The 15,260-nt window shown below is 43.4% G+C and overlaps 1 protein-coding gene across 7 annotated transcripts in view; it reads left to right on the forward strand.

The window, feature by feature from the left end:
• The window catches only part of CUX1 (cut like homeobox 1), a 269,606-nt gene that overhangs the window by 232,481 nt on the left and 21,865 nt on the right, over positions 1–15,260 (forward strand). For 6 of the 7 annotated variants that reach the window (XM_057373313.1, XM_057373315.1, XM_057373314.1 and 3 more), the window contains one exon: positions 4,490–5,260. The exons of the other annotated variant lie outside the window; for it this stretch is intronic. In XM_057373313.1, the coding sequence (XP_057229296.1) occupies positions 4,490–5,192 (703 nt within the window). In that variant the 3' untranslated portion in view covers positions 5,193–5,260. Of the gene's footprint in view, positions 1–4,489; positions 5,261–15,260 lie in introns of those variants that run through there. 7 annotated transcript variants of the gene reach the window in all.

Consider the following 15,260-nt stretch of genomic DNA (forward strand, 5'->3'; position numbering starts at 1 on the left):
CCTTATGTCATTTTCCTGCATCAGAACAAAAAGATGATTTTCTTTTAGGCCTTGAGTCTCTGGGCTCTGATAATAGTCACAGTGTGTACTGTGTCTCTGAGAAGCTCTGTGGAGCCCTGAAGGACGGAGAGCCAACAACCCTGAAGTCAGATGTGGCCACAGAGGGGGATTTCTTTGCAAGGGCCTGKAGTGACAAGGGGGAATGGCTTTAAACAGCGAGAGGGCAAAATCAGATGGGATATTGGGAAGAAATTCTTCCTGTGAGGGTRKGGAGTGTTCCAGGCCAGGTTGGACAGGGCTTAGAGCACCCTGAGCTAGTGGAAGGTGTCCCTACCCATGGCAGGGGGTGGAACYRGATGAGTTTGAAGGTCCCTTCCAAACCATTCTGTAATTCCATGATTTATTTCATTGCTGTGAATAAATCATTGAGTCCCACCAAAATAGATATTGGTCTGTTCAGTTCCTTTCTCATTTGAAAAAGAGCCTTCTCCACATCTGAACCCCTGAAGTTGGTTTTGGCCTAGAGACAGCGATAAAAAGAGACAAGGCTGGAATAGCACATAAGAATTATAAGGATTTGAATAAACATATTATCAGCCGTGCTTTGGATTGGGAATCTTAATTAATGCAGCAGACTTTTCTCCAAGAAATTTGTGCTAATGAATATTGAACAGGTACAGTTAAGCTACCAGATTTAATACTATTCTGTTCCTTCACTTGGAGCCAGTAATGTTCCTAATTAGTCCAGATTGCTAAACTTGTTTGTTTTTAAAAACTGCTAACATTTAAAGGGTAGTTTTTCACTTTGGCCCTCCTCAGCTTTTACCATGGAAGTTGCTGAAGCAAAAACAGCAGAGTTTAATGAGCTATCTCAGAAATTTTGTGCACAATAGTTAAATAATGTTTATAGTAAACAATACCAAATGTAAAAAAAAATGAGTAATCATATTTACACTGAATTTCACTGCCTTGAATTCGGTACAGATGCAGCCTCTTTTCACCACTCAGAGTTCTCCAAATGCAGGCCTCTTCCAATTCCCACTTCCAGGCAATTATACACAAGTTGGAGGGATGCCTATGAAAATATGTTCCCTTCGGCCTGACAGCAAAATGTGCTGTTCTCACTTGGGCAGACGAGCGCGGGAGCACTGGTGGCAGGTGTCACCTCCCTCATTATCACGAGATCCCTGCCTGGGCGAGCAGCGCTCAGCCCCTCCTTCCCAGGGAGTAGGTGCTGACAGCTGGACACAAAATAAAACCCTCCCAACAGGGTGCTGGGGGCTGGAGGCAGCACAAGCCTGAGCATTGAGTGATCTGGGCCTGCTCCCAGATGTGCTGCTGGGACTCCAGGGCTTCCAAAAGCTGTTCCAAGCCTCTTTGGAGCCCTGTGTGCTCTGAGCAGTTAACACCAATGAAAAATAACACAAACCTATTTTTTTTTTCCCTTGACAATAACTTCCTTAGCTGTCTTACATTAATTTCTTTTAAATCATTTGGAGGGTGTTGCAGAAGAGATACAGGTTCCATGTTTTATGGAGGGGAGCAGGGTCAGACTGTTGTGTACCTTGTGTGCTGTAAGAAATGAGTGGTCTTTCAGTCATCTCCAGGTCAAACTTGACTTTATCTCTTCTATATTCTCCCTCAGCCATTTCTTTTCCCAGCTGAAGAGTTTTCATACAGAAGCAGTTGCACATCTCAGACCATCTGTTTTGTGCTTAAATACTAAYTTTTCCTCAAAGTAGCTTTGGGTAAGGGAGGGCAAAGATTTGGACAAGTTTATTTTCCTGTGTCTTGGGAATCCCGTTGCAGTGATGCTTTTCCTTTCAGATTCAGCCCAAATCTCATTTTCCAAAGGTGGTTGCTGCAGCAGGAGCTACCTTTATATCCACCAGATGGAAAGTCAGCATTTGCATTTATTTCCTGCAGCAAAAAGAAGCTGAAAAAAATATCCTCAGCAGGCAAAGAAATAATTCACTTCAGAATATAAATAGGTATAAAGGATTTTGACATGTCTGCAGACTTCTCCAAGTCGATSGCTTTGCATCCATACCAGTCACGGAGCTCTCAGAATATACAATAAATGTCCCTTGCTTTGCACTAGGGAAGCACTTACAGGACACATCAGGGTTAGAGGCTCTGATGTCATGAGAATGGTACAAAAAAGCAGGAGGTGGGAATTTCTATCCCGCTTCATGTGTGGAAACGGGCACATAAACTCAGTAAGACCGCAGAGATGATACTGCAGACACATCAGGAATGAAACCAGACTTCCTGGAATTGTGATCCAGCACTCTTGGACCCTAAATTCTGAGTGTATTTTTTAATGAACTCTACGTTGTGCTGGGTTTGATGTTGTGTTAAAGCAAGTCCAGGGAGCTGCAGGAACACCCAGGAGATCTCTGCTCTTTTGAGTTCCTGGTGAAAGCCAACAGGGTGTGTGGACATTGARGCCAGCACCTTGGAGGAATGCTCTCTGGAATTCTCTAGCTGCTGTCACCAGTTCTTTACCATAAGGATTTAATTACTATATTAATCAGGAGCCAGACCAGATTCCAGAAGCAATACATTGGGTGTGAATTCCAGGGATTTCCACAGACATGGGTTTGATGTTGGTCAAATAGTCAGCAAGGATGTCATTGCTGAGTACCTGCTGGAGCTGAGATATTTTAAATGCCATGCAGGCACTGAGCTCTTATCAGCCTCCTCTCCCGACCTGGGGAATGTTACAGAAGCAGCATGTTCTGGATCAATGTCCATGCAGGGAGATTTTAGGCATAAATAGAGCCTGATAATCGATGCTGCAGGATGCGTGCAGTTAATGGTAATAGAAAATTAATGTTAGCACCTGTGGTCTTCCGTTAGGTGAATAATATTCTCCTAGGGAAAATTACAGACCCCCTAAATCCTTCAAAAGTGTGGAGTCAGCGAGTGCTGCTGAAATACTCTGTTGCATTTCAAGTGAGTCAATAAGATCATTAGCTTCAAAAGTGGTATTCAGGTGGTGTTCTGCATTTAGCTGAATGTTTTTCCATTGTGTGCTGTCTGCCATAGCGCAGTTAAGGAAAAATAGAAAATCCTTACAGCCATCAGCAGTGGGACAGTGTTTCATTTGTGGTCTGCAGGCCCCTTGGCAGTTCCCCATGGCTGAAATAGGAGTTTTATCTTCRCTCTGGAAGATAAAAGTTTTGGTAAACTCTCCCCATGCCTGTGGTCCCACCCCTGACCCCAGGTCACTGAGTCTCCCTCTTACTTATAAATTATGATTTCAATGGTGTTCATCATCTCTCCTGTGGATGGAGCAGGACAGAGAAGAGGTTAGCCCAGACCCTAAGGTTTTTCCATAAACTTTCCTGTACTTGTGAGGATTATGGGAAATCCTAAATATAGAAGGAAGAGGGAGGAAGGCCAGAGTTAAATGGCAGAGGTGGTGTGTCTGGAGTATCCTTGCACACCAAGCAGTTCTACTCAYACATGAGTGCAGTCATTCCCATGAAAAGCACTGCTTGGCTTGTCRCTGTTCATGTTCTGAAATCGATTTTTTAAATAAAAAATGAGGCAAAAGTCAGACTAGCTTATAGACTGGCAGCCTGTCACAGGCTGGGTTTCCTCAGAGAGCTTTCAGCATAATGGGYTTGGTTTCATCTTCATTTCTCCTCACCATCCAGGAGAACACCAAGAGGCTTGTCCAGGTCTTTTTCCGAGTTTGTTTTTAGTTTAGGCAGACTGGCTCATTTCTAATAGAAATCTGAATTGCTTTATGTTTACAGCCCACATTATTCTGGAGCTCCTAGAAACATATTCATATTTTTGGTTAAAAATACTAATTTCCCATCAGGGAAATRGTGGAGTCACCACCCCTGCAAGCCTTTGAGAAACAAGTCAACGCAACACTTGGCAATAGGGTTTGGCAGTTCTTGGTTGGAAGTTGGCCTGGATGATCTTGGAAGTCTTTTCCAGCCTTAACRATTCCACAAAAGGGTGATGCCTTGTTGGGCTTATCTAGARCAGAGGCTAGACAAAATTCAGAGAATGAAAGCATTTTTATTTATGGAAGGACCTTCAGGTGCATTCAGGGCAGTCCCAGCCCACTCAGGGGCTGCACCCACAATGGACAATGGCTCACGGGTATTTCACCCTTTCTCACTTTTGTCCATTTGCACATTGGGGCTGAATCCTCCAATTGCAGCTGCARCCAATGCAGTCATTCACTCCAACTTGGCTCCCCCCAATTCTTTGTTTTTTCCATCTCTTGGGGCCTGGCACAGGGAGGTGTCCTTGAGTTTGGGGCCTGCAGAGGAATTGTTTCGTCTAAAATGGGAGAATAGTAGTTTAGCACTTGAGTCTGGAGTTATCCCCTGAAGAATTACAGAGTTACAGATACATGGCAAATAGTGAAGCTGAAATCCTAAGGCATCAAGTGCATTTTCAGTGCAGGTGGATGTCCCCTTGCTGTCCTGGCACACTCACATCCCTCTCCCCTGTCTCCTAGGTCCCGCATCCGCCGGGAGCTGTTCATCGAGGAGATCCAAGCCGGGAGCCAGAGCCAGGCSGGGTCGAGCGACTCGCCCTCGGCCCGCAGCGGCAGGGCAGCCCACAGCTCCGAGGGGGACAGCTGCGACGGCGTGGACGCCGAGGGCCCTCCCGACGGGAAGCCGAGCGGCCCGGAGGCGGACGAGTTGGGCAGCGCGGCCGCCAAGTCTCAGGGAGGGCCCGGCGAGCCGGCGCTCGAGGCGGGGGAGGAGGCCCTGCGAGGCGCCAGGCCTTCGGAGAGAGCCGAGCCCGAGGGCCTGGAGGACACCGACGACGAGGGCCGGCTCCGAGCGCCGCGCCAGAGCTCCCCGCCGGCACCGCAGCGCCCGGGAGAYGCTCTGGAGACACTGCCAAACTCTGCCACGGAAGGGGATGCCTCTACCTCAGCTGCCTCCACCTCAGTCCTTACGGGGGAGAGCTCCTACAAGTCAAAAGAAAGTTCAGAGAAAATCTCCAGTGTGCCAAGTACGAGCTCGACGCCGGCCGCAGGCTCGCAGAAAGCCAACTCTCTGCAGAGCCTCTTCGGCTTCTCGGAGGCGGCGAGCTCCAGGAACACGCGAGACAGCTCCCTGCGGAAAAAGAAAGCGGCCAACTTGAACAACATCATCCACCGCCTGGAGAAAGCCGCGAGTCGGGAAGAGGCCGTCGAGTGGGAGTTTTGAGATTAAACTGGCCCAACTCGGGAGAGCTGGGAAGTCAAACTGGACCTCTACTGGTTTTATTGTGTTCGCACTTAACCGCCCTGCGGGCCACAGGGCAAAAACGCCATAGGCCAAGGTGCATATAGAAATCAAAAAAAAAAAAAAAAGGAGCGTTAAGCCCAATTTATGTTTGTGTTTTCGAGGAAGAAAACTGAAATGTGTAGTCAAGCTTTTTTGTACCCTGAAGTGTTTTTATTATTGCCCTAAGTGATTTCCACAATTTCTGGAATAACTCATACAGCTTTGCCTTGTGCCCTCCTCTTTGGTGTGGGGCTTTAAAAAAATGAAAAACAGGAAAAAAAAACCTAAAAAAAAAAATCTTTAAAAAAAAAATCAAACCCACATATTAAAAGGGGGCTTTTTATCTGCCATCTAATGGCTACAGAGCGATAATACACTATTATCTTCTTAAACCAGGAAAAAGGGGAGATTTTTCAAGAAAAAGAAAAAAAAAGAAAGTTTTTTGTAGCTGTTCAGTTGCCACTAAGAGATTGCACAGTCAACCGACTCTAAACACACTAGTTTGGATTCCTACATATTTTCAAGAAAAGAAAAGAATCTTGTTGTTTGAAACTTTGAATTAAAAAAAAAACACATTTACTCCACATATTTTTTAACAAAACAAAAAAAAAAGTCACATCAGGAAAATATCTTAATTTGTGGTAGCTGACTTAGTGTTTTCTTGTAAGTGAAATAGAATATTGACACGTAGTGCACATTGTTTCATAGCTTTAACTGATTCTGGTCTTTTGCAGCCCAGAATTTGTTTAATACACTCCATTTTAGGCCAAATCAGGACAAAAAAAAAATCTGAATCTAGGTATTTTATAATCTGCTTTTTAACCTCTAACCACAGAGCACGCTGATCAGACCTCATATCTGGGAGGTTTAGGAGACAACTTAGAAGCAGCATGTACTTGATCATTTCACTCGGTTCGTAGCGTACAGGATTTCCTTTCAGCAGAGACAGATCGCTCCAAAAACGTTGGCCAGTAACATTTCAGCCTGCTACTTGGGGGGCCTAGCCCGTATCCCGAACATTCAGCTTTCCTGGAATCCTTGGGAACGCGGTTCACGATTGCTGTCACACACCACTAAGAGGGACTGGAGCTGCTGCAGAGCCAGCCCTTTTCCTGCTGTTGGTGGCCATTTACTGACTCTCTTCCCACCACAAGCACTGATTTTAAATACGTTTTCGTTGTGGGAAGCTCCTTTTTTTTTTTGTGTGGATAAAGAGTACATGGCAATGACCAGACGGGCTCTTACCAGGGTGGAAGCAGCCCAAGCTCGAAACCAAAACCTTCGTGCTCTCGAGTCCCAGTCCAGCYCGTTCTGCCCTGCAGAAATACAGCCTTTTTCCATTATTTTATGCACAGGTTAGGGCTGATCAAAGTACAAATCCAATTCTAACTTGTCTCTAACTCCTCCTGTTGTCTATATGTATATGCGTGAGCATAGAGGTGTGTGGAAGGATGTGTGTGCGTGGGTGTGTGCGTGCRATTTTATACGTCTGTGTATTTTCTTACGTACTTGTGCACACATAGAGTGCATTACTGCCACCTTTTTTCAATAAGCTGTTTTATCAGTTATGGCTTCTACAAGTTTGCTAATTTAGACTCCTTTATTGCCATATCTTTAAAACTAACAATAGATGATTTCGGAATATATATATATATATAAATATATATATATATAATTTTTTTTTGCTTATTTATAGGTGCTGTATTTTATTATCTGATTGTTAGGAAGGGATGAAAGGGGGCAAATATTCTTTAGAGGGATAGACTGCCGGCAGTATTGGGTATAATTTACAAGATGTAGTTGTCATACTGTATATTATTGATTGAAGACTTTTTTGACCGTATTGTGTATCATTGAACTTTTGTCTTAGGTCAGCATCTTTTTGATGACACTTTAATGGTGCATTCATTACTTCTTAAGTTTAATTAATATTACTTTTCTGATTTTGGGGGAGGGAGGGATGGGGGAGAGGAGTTCCGACTTTAAAGGTATGTTCCCAATATTACACCTCAGTGTGCTTGTATTAATTCATTAGTAAGATTTTTGACTGTAAGATGTGAAACCACATTTCTTGCATGATGTTTTAGAACTTATGTATTTCATTTACAGTCTCTTAACATGCGACAGCAGCACTTAGCGCAAGTTTTCACAAATTTAAGAATCAGTACACTAAAATCCATCCTTCTCATGACTGAGGAAAGAAGGCTCTAGGAGGCTGAAAGGCAGGGATTTATTTCCAATTTTCACTGCTAGCTGTTTCAGGATTCCTCCTTGGGTAATTGGGGACTTGTGATGYGAAACTAAAACTGAGGAACAGAGAGAGAGCAGCTGCCCCTTTCTGTGACGAGCTGAGGGGACGATTGGCAGTGGCAGACACCAGGGTGTGACAGCACGTGCTGGGAGCGCTCCTGGCTTCTCCCCGGAAACATGGCCAGTCCGTGGGACAGGGGTGAAGCCAAGGGTGACCTCTCTGTACCTGTGCAGTGTCCTGGTTTGACTTGCAAAGCACAGCTCCGTGGATAAACGCACGTCCTGGTAGAAGTACACGTACCTTAGTCCAAGTCATGACGAGCTGCGTCTCCAGCCAAGAGCAAAACTCCTGCCCGGGAGATGCAGATATTTTCTTATGTTCTTTAATTTTATTTTTTCTTTGTTGTTTGGTTCAGGTTGGGTTTTTTAATGAATTCTAGGCAATACACTTGCCAGTCTGTTCCTACTGTCCTTGTCTACTGATTTGAGACCCAGGTGCTGGATGCAGTCAAGTGGTTACTCTCGGCTTTCTCCATAGTGAGGGTTGTTTTCTGTATGATGGTTTTTTTTGTTTTTTTTTTTAAGTTAATATTCCCCAAACTGTTCTTGTGCCTGTGTCTATCTGATTGCATTCCATGATGCTTACTGAGAGCTCTGGCTGCATTGTCCGACAGCAGAACTGTATTCACAGGTCGCACGCAAATGCAGCACTTAAGGTCAATCTCTCTTCTTAATAAGCAATACGTAAGTGCCTTGAAACATATCTTCTTTTTTTTTCTCCCTGTTTATTTTTTGTTTTACTTTTCAGGTTTCCACTAGTTCTTTAGGATTCTTTAGCGTCCGCCCAGTTTTTAATGCTGTAATGATTTTTAAAGAGCATATCTGTAGCTTGCCCTAGAGGAAATCTTTCTTTCTTTCATAACACTAACTGTTAATTCTAAGCTCCATTATTCCATTTGAGTCATGTAATTTTGCTGGATAAAGACAGCGTTCAGAAGTCAGAAGTCACTCCATCCTGCCAAGGGTTGTCATTGGGATCTATTATAAAATTAATCAAATAAAATGCTGTCAGTATTTCCTATATTTTTGGCACTTTATTAATGGCTTAGCTCCTTTTGCTGTTTCATATTTAATGATCTGTGTTGAATGTGGATTAGCCTGCTGAGATGTTGGGGTGATCTCCTGCCTGGAGTCACTTTGGGTTCCTCAGTGACCGCCTGGTTGGAGGGCAGGGGCAGAGGAGCACCCTCAGACCTGGAGCTCAGCGATGCTCCCAGGGTTTATCCCGGAGTTTAGCCAAGGTCACAGCTGCTTTTCTGTTCCAGTGGGAARTAGGATGGATTAGTTGAACTACTGCTGAGCTTCTCGCGTTGGACATGAGTTACCCACTGGTTTTTCTGGCCAAACCCCCCCAGTTTAGAGGCTGAATTTACACTGCAGGGTGTGAGCGATAGTTGGGATCAATTTGGAACTCACCCTTGGGAGGAAAGTGTGCTTTGGAATAACTTTTTTTTTTAACTTAATTCAAAGGATAAAAAGTTGAAGGAGAAGAAATGCCAAAGAGCAGCACAGTACAGTGGCTGTCATCCCTTGGGTGCTGATTCCAGGGGAAGGGAATGGGTGACATGGGGCTCATCTCACAGGGCAGCAGAGCTCTCATTGCCAACATTCCTTTTCCTGATGGATAAAAGCACAGGCAGTTTTCAGGAAATCCATCATGCCAGAGTCTGTTTTTCCTGAGGTTCTTTAAAAGCATTTTATTTTCTCTCTCTGTTTCCAGTTCCATGCTTTTACCAACGCTGTGCATGAAGGGCCAGGGCTATTTGGACAGAAATACATTATATTGCAGTTAAATTGTTGCTTTTTCTCTCTGGATGATTAGGGAAGGAAAAAGGTGTGGTGCTTTGCTTGCTAAAAGCCAGGGAAGAGGATCCCTTGGCAGAAGGGTCATGCARTGGGGTTGTCAATACACTTCCATTTTTGAGGACACAGATTTCAGACAACAGCACTGCACATGTTTATTGGCAGAAATGCATTTAATTACAGTTGCTTTTGATGCCATAAAATTTGACCATTTTATTTATTCATCTGAAAAATGCCTTTAAATAGAGCCACCCTTTCAAGGAGCCCATATCAGTGCGCTCTGCCCATATCTTGAATTAGTGAGTCCTTTAGTAATAAACTCCTTGCTGTAATAGGAAAGATCTGTATTACAGTAAAAAAGAAAAATGTATGTGCCTTTGTCATTAGGTAAAAGATCTCTGCACATTTTTATTTAACTTGTTGATAGTTCATTGGAGTAGGGCAGGGAATTCTATGCAATATTTTCCAATCCAATTACTTAAAAGTCTCTATTTTTCAATCCTTTAACAGGAGAAATAGTAAGTTAGGGAAGTACATCGTTCTGGTGGTAATTCAAACTACAAAGCTGATAAATTGACATAAAATAGGATTGAGAGAAATGTGACAAATTAATATGATGAAATAATGGAAAATGCTGACAGTGGTTGCAGTCCCCACTAGCACAGCTGCCATCAGAAGTCTGTCATTTCCCATCCTAAAATTATTAATTTCCAGTATTGTGAAAGCTTTTATGAATAAGAATGCTTCTGGCAAAAACAGGGCAGGTTAGAAACAGAAGAAAAAAAAATTAAAAATTCACATTTGGACCATATATAAATTATGAGAATACAGGGGGGRAAAAAAGTAATTGGGTTTGGACACTTTGCACTTGAATCCAAAATGTTTTATTTTGATTTAAATGCCGCAGTAATCTGTGCCTTTAGCAGGGTTGTGAGAGATCAGTAACTTGGCAATTTGCTGCAGACTGAAAGTGGAGTGGTGACATTTTTAACCTGACTATGGAGGGCACTATTTTTGCTTCATTTGTGTCTCTTCCTACAAAGGAGTTTGTGAAATTCTCTCTGATTTCCTCTCCATCCAGWGGATGTTCTCTGTCTTCAGCCACCAGAGTGGCCGAGCTCCTCTTGGAGAATCTCAGGAGGAGAAAGAATGTTGGTTCTTAGGTGATGACTGGATTTAACATTCTCTAAAACCAAATCAAGGCTTTCCCATGATTGTGTGGCAGTTCTGGCCCTGGTCAAGCTGTGACCAGCTGGTTATAGCCTCTTATCCCTAAATTTAACTCACATGGAGAAAACATTGGCAAAGCAGCATTGGGTTGACTCCCGTGTTCTGCCTTCCCCTTTCACTTTTTGCTCTGTGAACATCAACATCTTCTTCCTTTGTGTTGCATATACAATCAACTTTTTTTTTTTAAATAGAGAATTTTAAAATTCTGTACAAAAGAAAGACTTTTCCTCCCTCAGTAGTTTAAAGTCTGGTTTTAAATTGCAAGGAGAATCACTGGCATGAGGAGATCTGAGTTTCTTTTCTGATATAACCTTAGTTCCAAARGGCTGTAGCAGTCCCTGTCTCCTTCACATATATTTGAGCTCTMAAATGTAGAAATGTAATTTCACCAATTTCTTCTTTCCTCCCCATCTCTTTTATAGGATATATTGACTATGCCATATATAAAGTATAGTTAATAATGGACTTTATAGCAAGAAAAGCCCTTTATGCCATGCCTAGGGACTGATTTGTCCTACATGACCAGGTCATGGACTGTACCCTACCCTATTAATATGCAAGGATAAAATGGTTTTATACTCTGAACGTGAAATTTATCCTTTTGGAGAAGATTAGCGTTAGGCCTGTGCACTTAAGTTTTCAAAAAGCCTTAAAGACAGGTGTGGAAGTGGTGCCATCTCTGTCCTCAGGGATGACTTCCCCCCAGCCAAGTGGTACTGTGGCATATTTAATAGAAGTTATTAGTTATAAGGTCATTTTCCAGTTGAAGAAAGTCATTCACTGAACTTTATTAGTGAGCCACTCACCAGCATCCTCTGGTACAATCCAGGACTTGCTTTTCCCAAGACTTGGGCATTCATATCCATCCCAAAGTCCTTGGTTCTTTGTGAAGCCTGTGTTTCTCCAACTCCTGTGAATGGAAAAAAAAACCTGATGGGGTTCCTGGGCTTGATTTTCATTGCTATTCACAAACATGTTCTGGCACTAAAGTGATTAAAAGGAAATACCTCCTTTTAAAACAATTATTAAGATTATTGTATTTTTTCCTTGTCCTGTTCTTCTCTAAAGGACAATTCTGCCATTTTCCAGCTTGCTTTACTCACRGTGGTGGTAGAAGATTTTAGCCACAGTTTGTAGACTTCCTGTTACTAAAACTGTTGGTTTCATCACATCATTTCAGTGTCTTTGGATTTGGAACCAGCTGAGTGCAGAGAGCAACTGAACCTTAACCATAACAAAGCATGCAGGAAACAGTGCAGCAAAAGCAAATATCCCTGTGATGTCATGGTTTTGGCTTTCTGGTTGAATTTTAGAGATATTTGTACTACGTAGTACAATCTTCATCCAAAGATCCTTGGAAATGGAGAGTCATGCCTGGCATTTCCTGCTGTTTGTGGTGCCACACCTGATTTTTGCACAGTTCCTGTGTGATTCTGGAGGTGTCACAACAGCACTGCCTCTCTTTTGATGGCAAGAACAAGAGTTGTGTTCTCTTCTGTCCGTGTGGGTAATTCATATGCATTTTTAGGAGTTGTTAAATGTGTCTCTGTGCATCATTCTAGTATGGAAAAGCCCCTCCATGTATTTAGCATTTGTGTTCTTAGTCTTAATGGTGCGGCAGAACTGCTACAGCCAAATTTGTGAAATCATTTGGGATGTAGGTGAGCGAGGGCTTAAAACCAATATGTATTTTAATGGGCAGAGGATGCCATTCCCCACTTGTCAGATCCATTCCCTGCTGTACAGAAGGCATTAGCCACTGGAGAGCCTAGGCTGCTGGAGATGCTTGGGTTTAACTAATGAGGACAGGGAAGATCATGCTCAGAATACATAAAAATKATCCCAAGGGTCTGAGATGTGCAAGAGCCAAGGAATTGGAAAGGAGGGCTCGAATCTTGTCTGTAGGTTTGCCTCCCTGCAGGAAGTTAATATCCCAGATATTTGCACACATGTAGTGCACTCTCCTTTATCAGTGTACAGTGGGAATGTGGACAGTAAAGATAAATKTAAAACAATCACAGAACCAGCTGATGAAACAAATTCAAGCCAAGTATGGAATTAAAGGAAGCAGCTCAGCCTTGCTCTCCCTTAGCTGAAAATTCAAGTATTGTTAGGAATGAGGTAGAAATTTTCTATTAGGCAGCTCCTCTTGGAAGGCGAGTGTCCGTGCTTTCAGGAGAATAAATAAAACTTGGCACTTGACTTGCTCTGAAGTACAATCTTGTCTCCAAGTAACTCGGAAAAATATTTTTGSAATCAGTCTTTCAATCAGACTTTTCTGGCTTTTATTAGCTCGTGTTGGACCCTTTGTGCTGTTTTGATGTGTTATTTATATGTGGGTAAGTTATTACTAGCTTTAAAAGTGTTTCCAAAGGATCTGGTTACCTCTGGRTGCTGGTACAGGTGACACAGGGAGTACTTGAGCATCTGGCATGGAGAGGAGGGGTGTGGGGAGCAAGCAAGGTCACATCTCTATTGTACTTCTCCTTTTCCTTGATCAGGGCTTCCATTTCCTTCTCACCTTCTCTTGAGAGATGGAGATCATAGATCATCCTTTATTGTGGGGGAAAGATTTCAGTTGAGCTTCAAATGGTTTTATTTTCACTCAATAGGCATATCATCAAAATCCCGTATGTTGCCACGTTTTCCATTCAGTCTTGAAGTTTTGCTTCCTGAAATTTGCTGTTTCTCTACTTGGAAAGCTATGTGCCTTATTTCCTAATCTCTTTGTGGAGAATAATCTAAAGCACAGTGATCTGGCTTGCAGCATTCCCAGCCACTTTTCTTTTTCTTTTGCGGGGAATAGGGGGAGCAAACACTGCTGGAGCATCTCAGTGTCCCAACCCTGGAATGTGCTGGGCTCCCAAGCACGTCCAGCACTGTGCGAGGAGCCTTTGTGCAATAGAAACTCTGGTTCCATGTCTGGGGGTTTGCCCCATGGCCAGCAGGGGTGAAGGCAGGTTCTGCTACGGGAGAACTCAAATTTCTGAGGAAAAAATAAAATCTCATATCCCTGAGGGTGACTCCAGCAGCTTTTGGGATAGGACTCAGCCATCACTGCTCAGCTGATGCTCTCAGAGCTCAGTCTCATGCTGTGTGCTCGTAGGTCTGAGCATCCAGGAATCCCATCCATGGCAGTTCCATGTCCCCCTGTGCCCTCAGTCACACCTGCTGTGCCCATTGCCGTGCCCATTGCCGTGCCCAGAGCCGTGCCCAGAACCGTGCTGGCTCTGCACACTGAGGCTCTGCCCAGTCATTCCAGTCCAGATTTGGTTTTGTACAGAACGGGTTCTCTCCCCCGGCACCCTCAGTCCCTTCCCAATCTTGCTSTCTCCACAGCATCATAAGGTGAAATACACAGAGGTGGTTTGTGATTAGGAAAACGATCTACTATTTCCTATTTATGAGATTAATTTTTAACAGTTTCTTTTTGTCGAGCTTTGGGTTTTTTTGTTTTTTTTTGTTGGATATAACCACAACAGGAGTACTTACATATCATTGGTTTGGCTTGGAAGGGACCTTAAAGCTCATCCCATTCCAACCCCCTGCCATGGGCAGGGACACCTCCCACTAGATCAGGTTGCTAAAGGGTTGGAGAAAGCTTGGGATATCCTAGAGATGGAGCAGGTGGTGTTGGCTTGAAGTATCCATATCGTTGTGCCCCTGTTGTGTTTTCTAGAGCAATCATTTTTTTGTTAAGAAGAAAAAAAGTATTTTATCTAAATGCCTAATAAATAATATTATTTAAATAGTTTTTAAAATAATTTAGGACTGAGAATAAGAAGCCTCAGTTGTGAGAGAAGAGACTTAAAATATACAGAGAGAGAAAATACCCTGAGCCTCCTAGAGCCTCTACTGAGAATTTGCTGAAGACGCAGAGCCCCTGGTCAGAGCACATTGCAATTAACTCACGAGTGTTCATTTGAAATGAGAGACTGGTTTCCTGTGATGTTCATCTTTGTTGGCTTATGTTTGACTTTCTGAATTCAGAGCTGATTTCCTTCTCATTCAAAAGTTGGTGAAGGAAAAAAAAAAAAGCACGATAAAAAAAAGGAGAAAAATAATAATTCACCTTGKGCAGCAGCACCTTTTCCTGGTGTGAGCTCTGGAAATCCACGTTGTGCATTGATGCATGGCATGAAGGGGTGGTTTCATTCTGCTGCCGTGTTGAGATGTGTTCAGACAGGCTTTCCCTGGTGAGGGATTCCCTGGGGAGCAGCAGAAAAGCCGGACTGCAGCCCCAAATCGGGGCGGGAGCGCGTGTCCGAGGSAGGGACGGTCCGAGGGCTCCGGGCAGGGCACAGCACCACTGCTGTGCCTTGGGAAGCAAATTTGCACTTTGCCTTTCGAGGGTGTCCCACTAAAATAATTAAACCATCCGATGAATTTCCCATGTCAGGTTCTTCTTCCTTCTGATGTAGTCCAAAAAGCAACTGAGAATCCGAGTGCAAAAAGCCCTAGTGCAAGTGTTGGGTCAGCTCTACCAAACAAAAGGTTGTTCCTCTCAGAATACTCTATGCATTTCTGTGGTGAAAAGCATTTTCTCCCATTCCTTGCTGGAAATGCTGTGAGAATGTCACACGTACAAATTTGGACGTCAATCCCAAAGCAGATGGAGGCTGGGAGGGGGGATGTTCTTTTTTTTTCTTTTTTTTTTTTTTTTTT

This window comes from Malurus melanocephalus, unplaced genomic scaffold (assembly GCF_030028575.1).
Source record: "Malurus melanocephalus ecotype Western Australia unplaced genomic scaffold, MMel_1.1 scaffold_193, whole genome shotgun sequence".
Lineage (NCBI taxonomy): Eukaryota > Metazoa > Chordata > Aves > Passeriformes > Maluridae > Malurus > Malurus melanocephalus.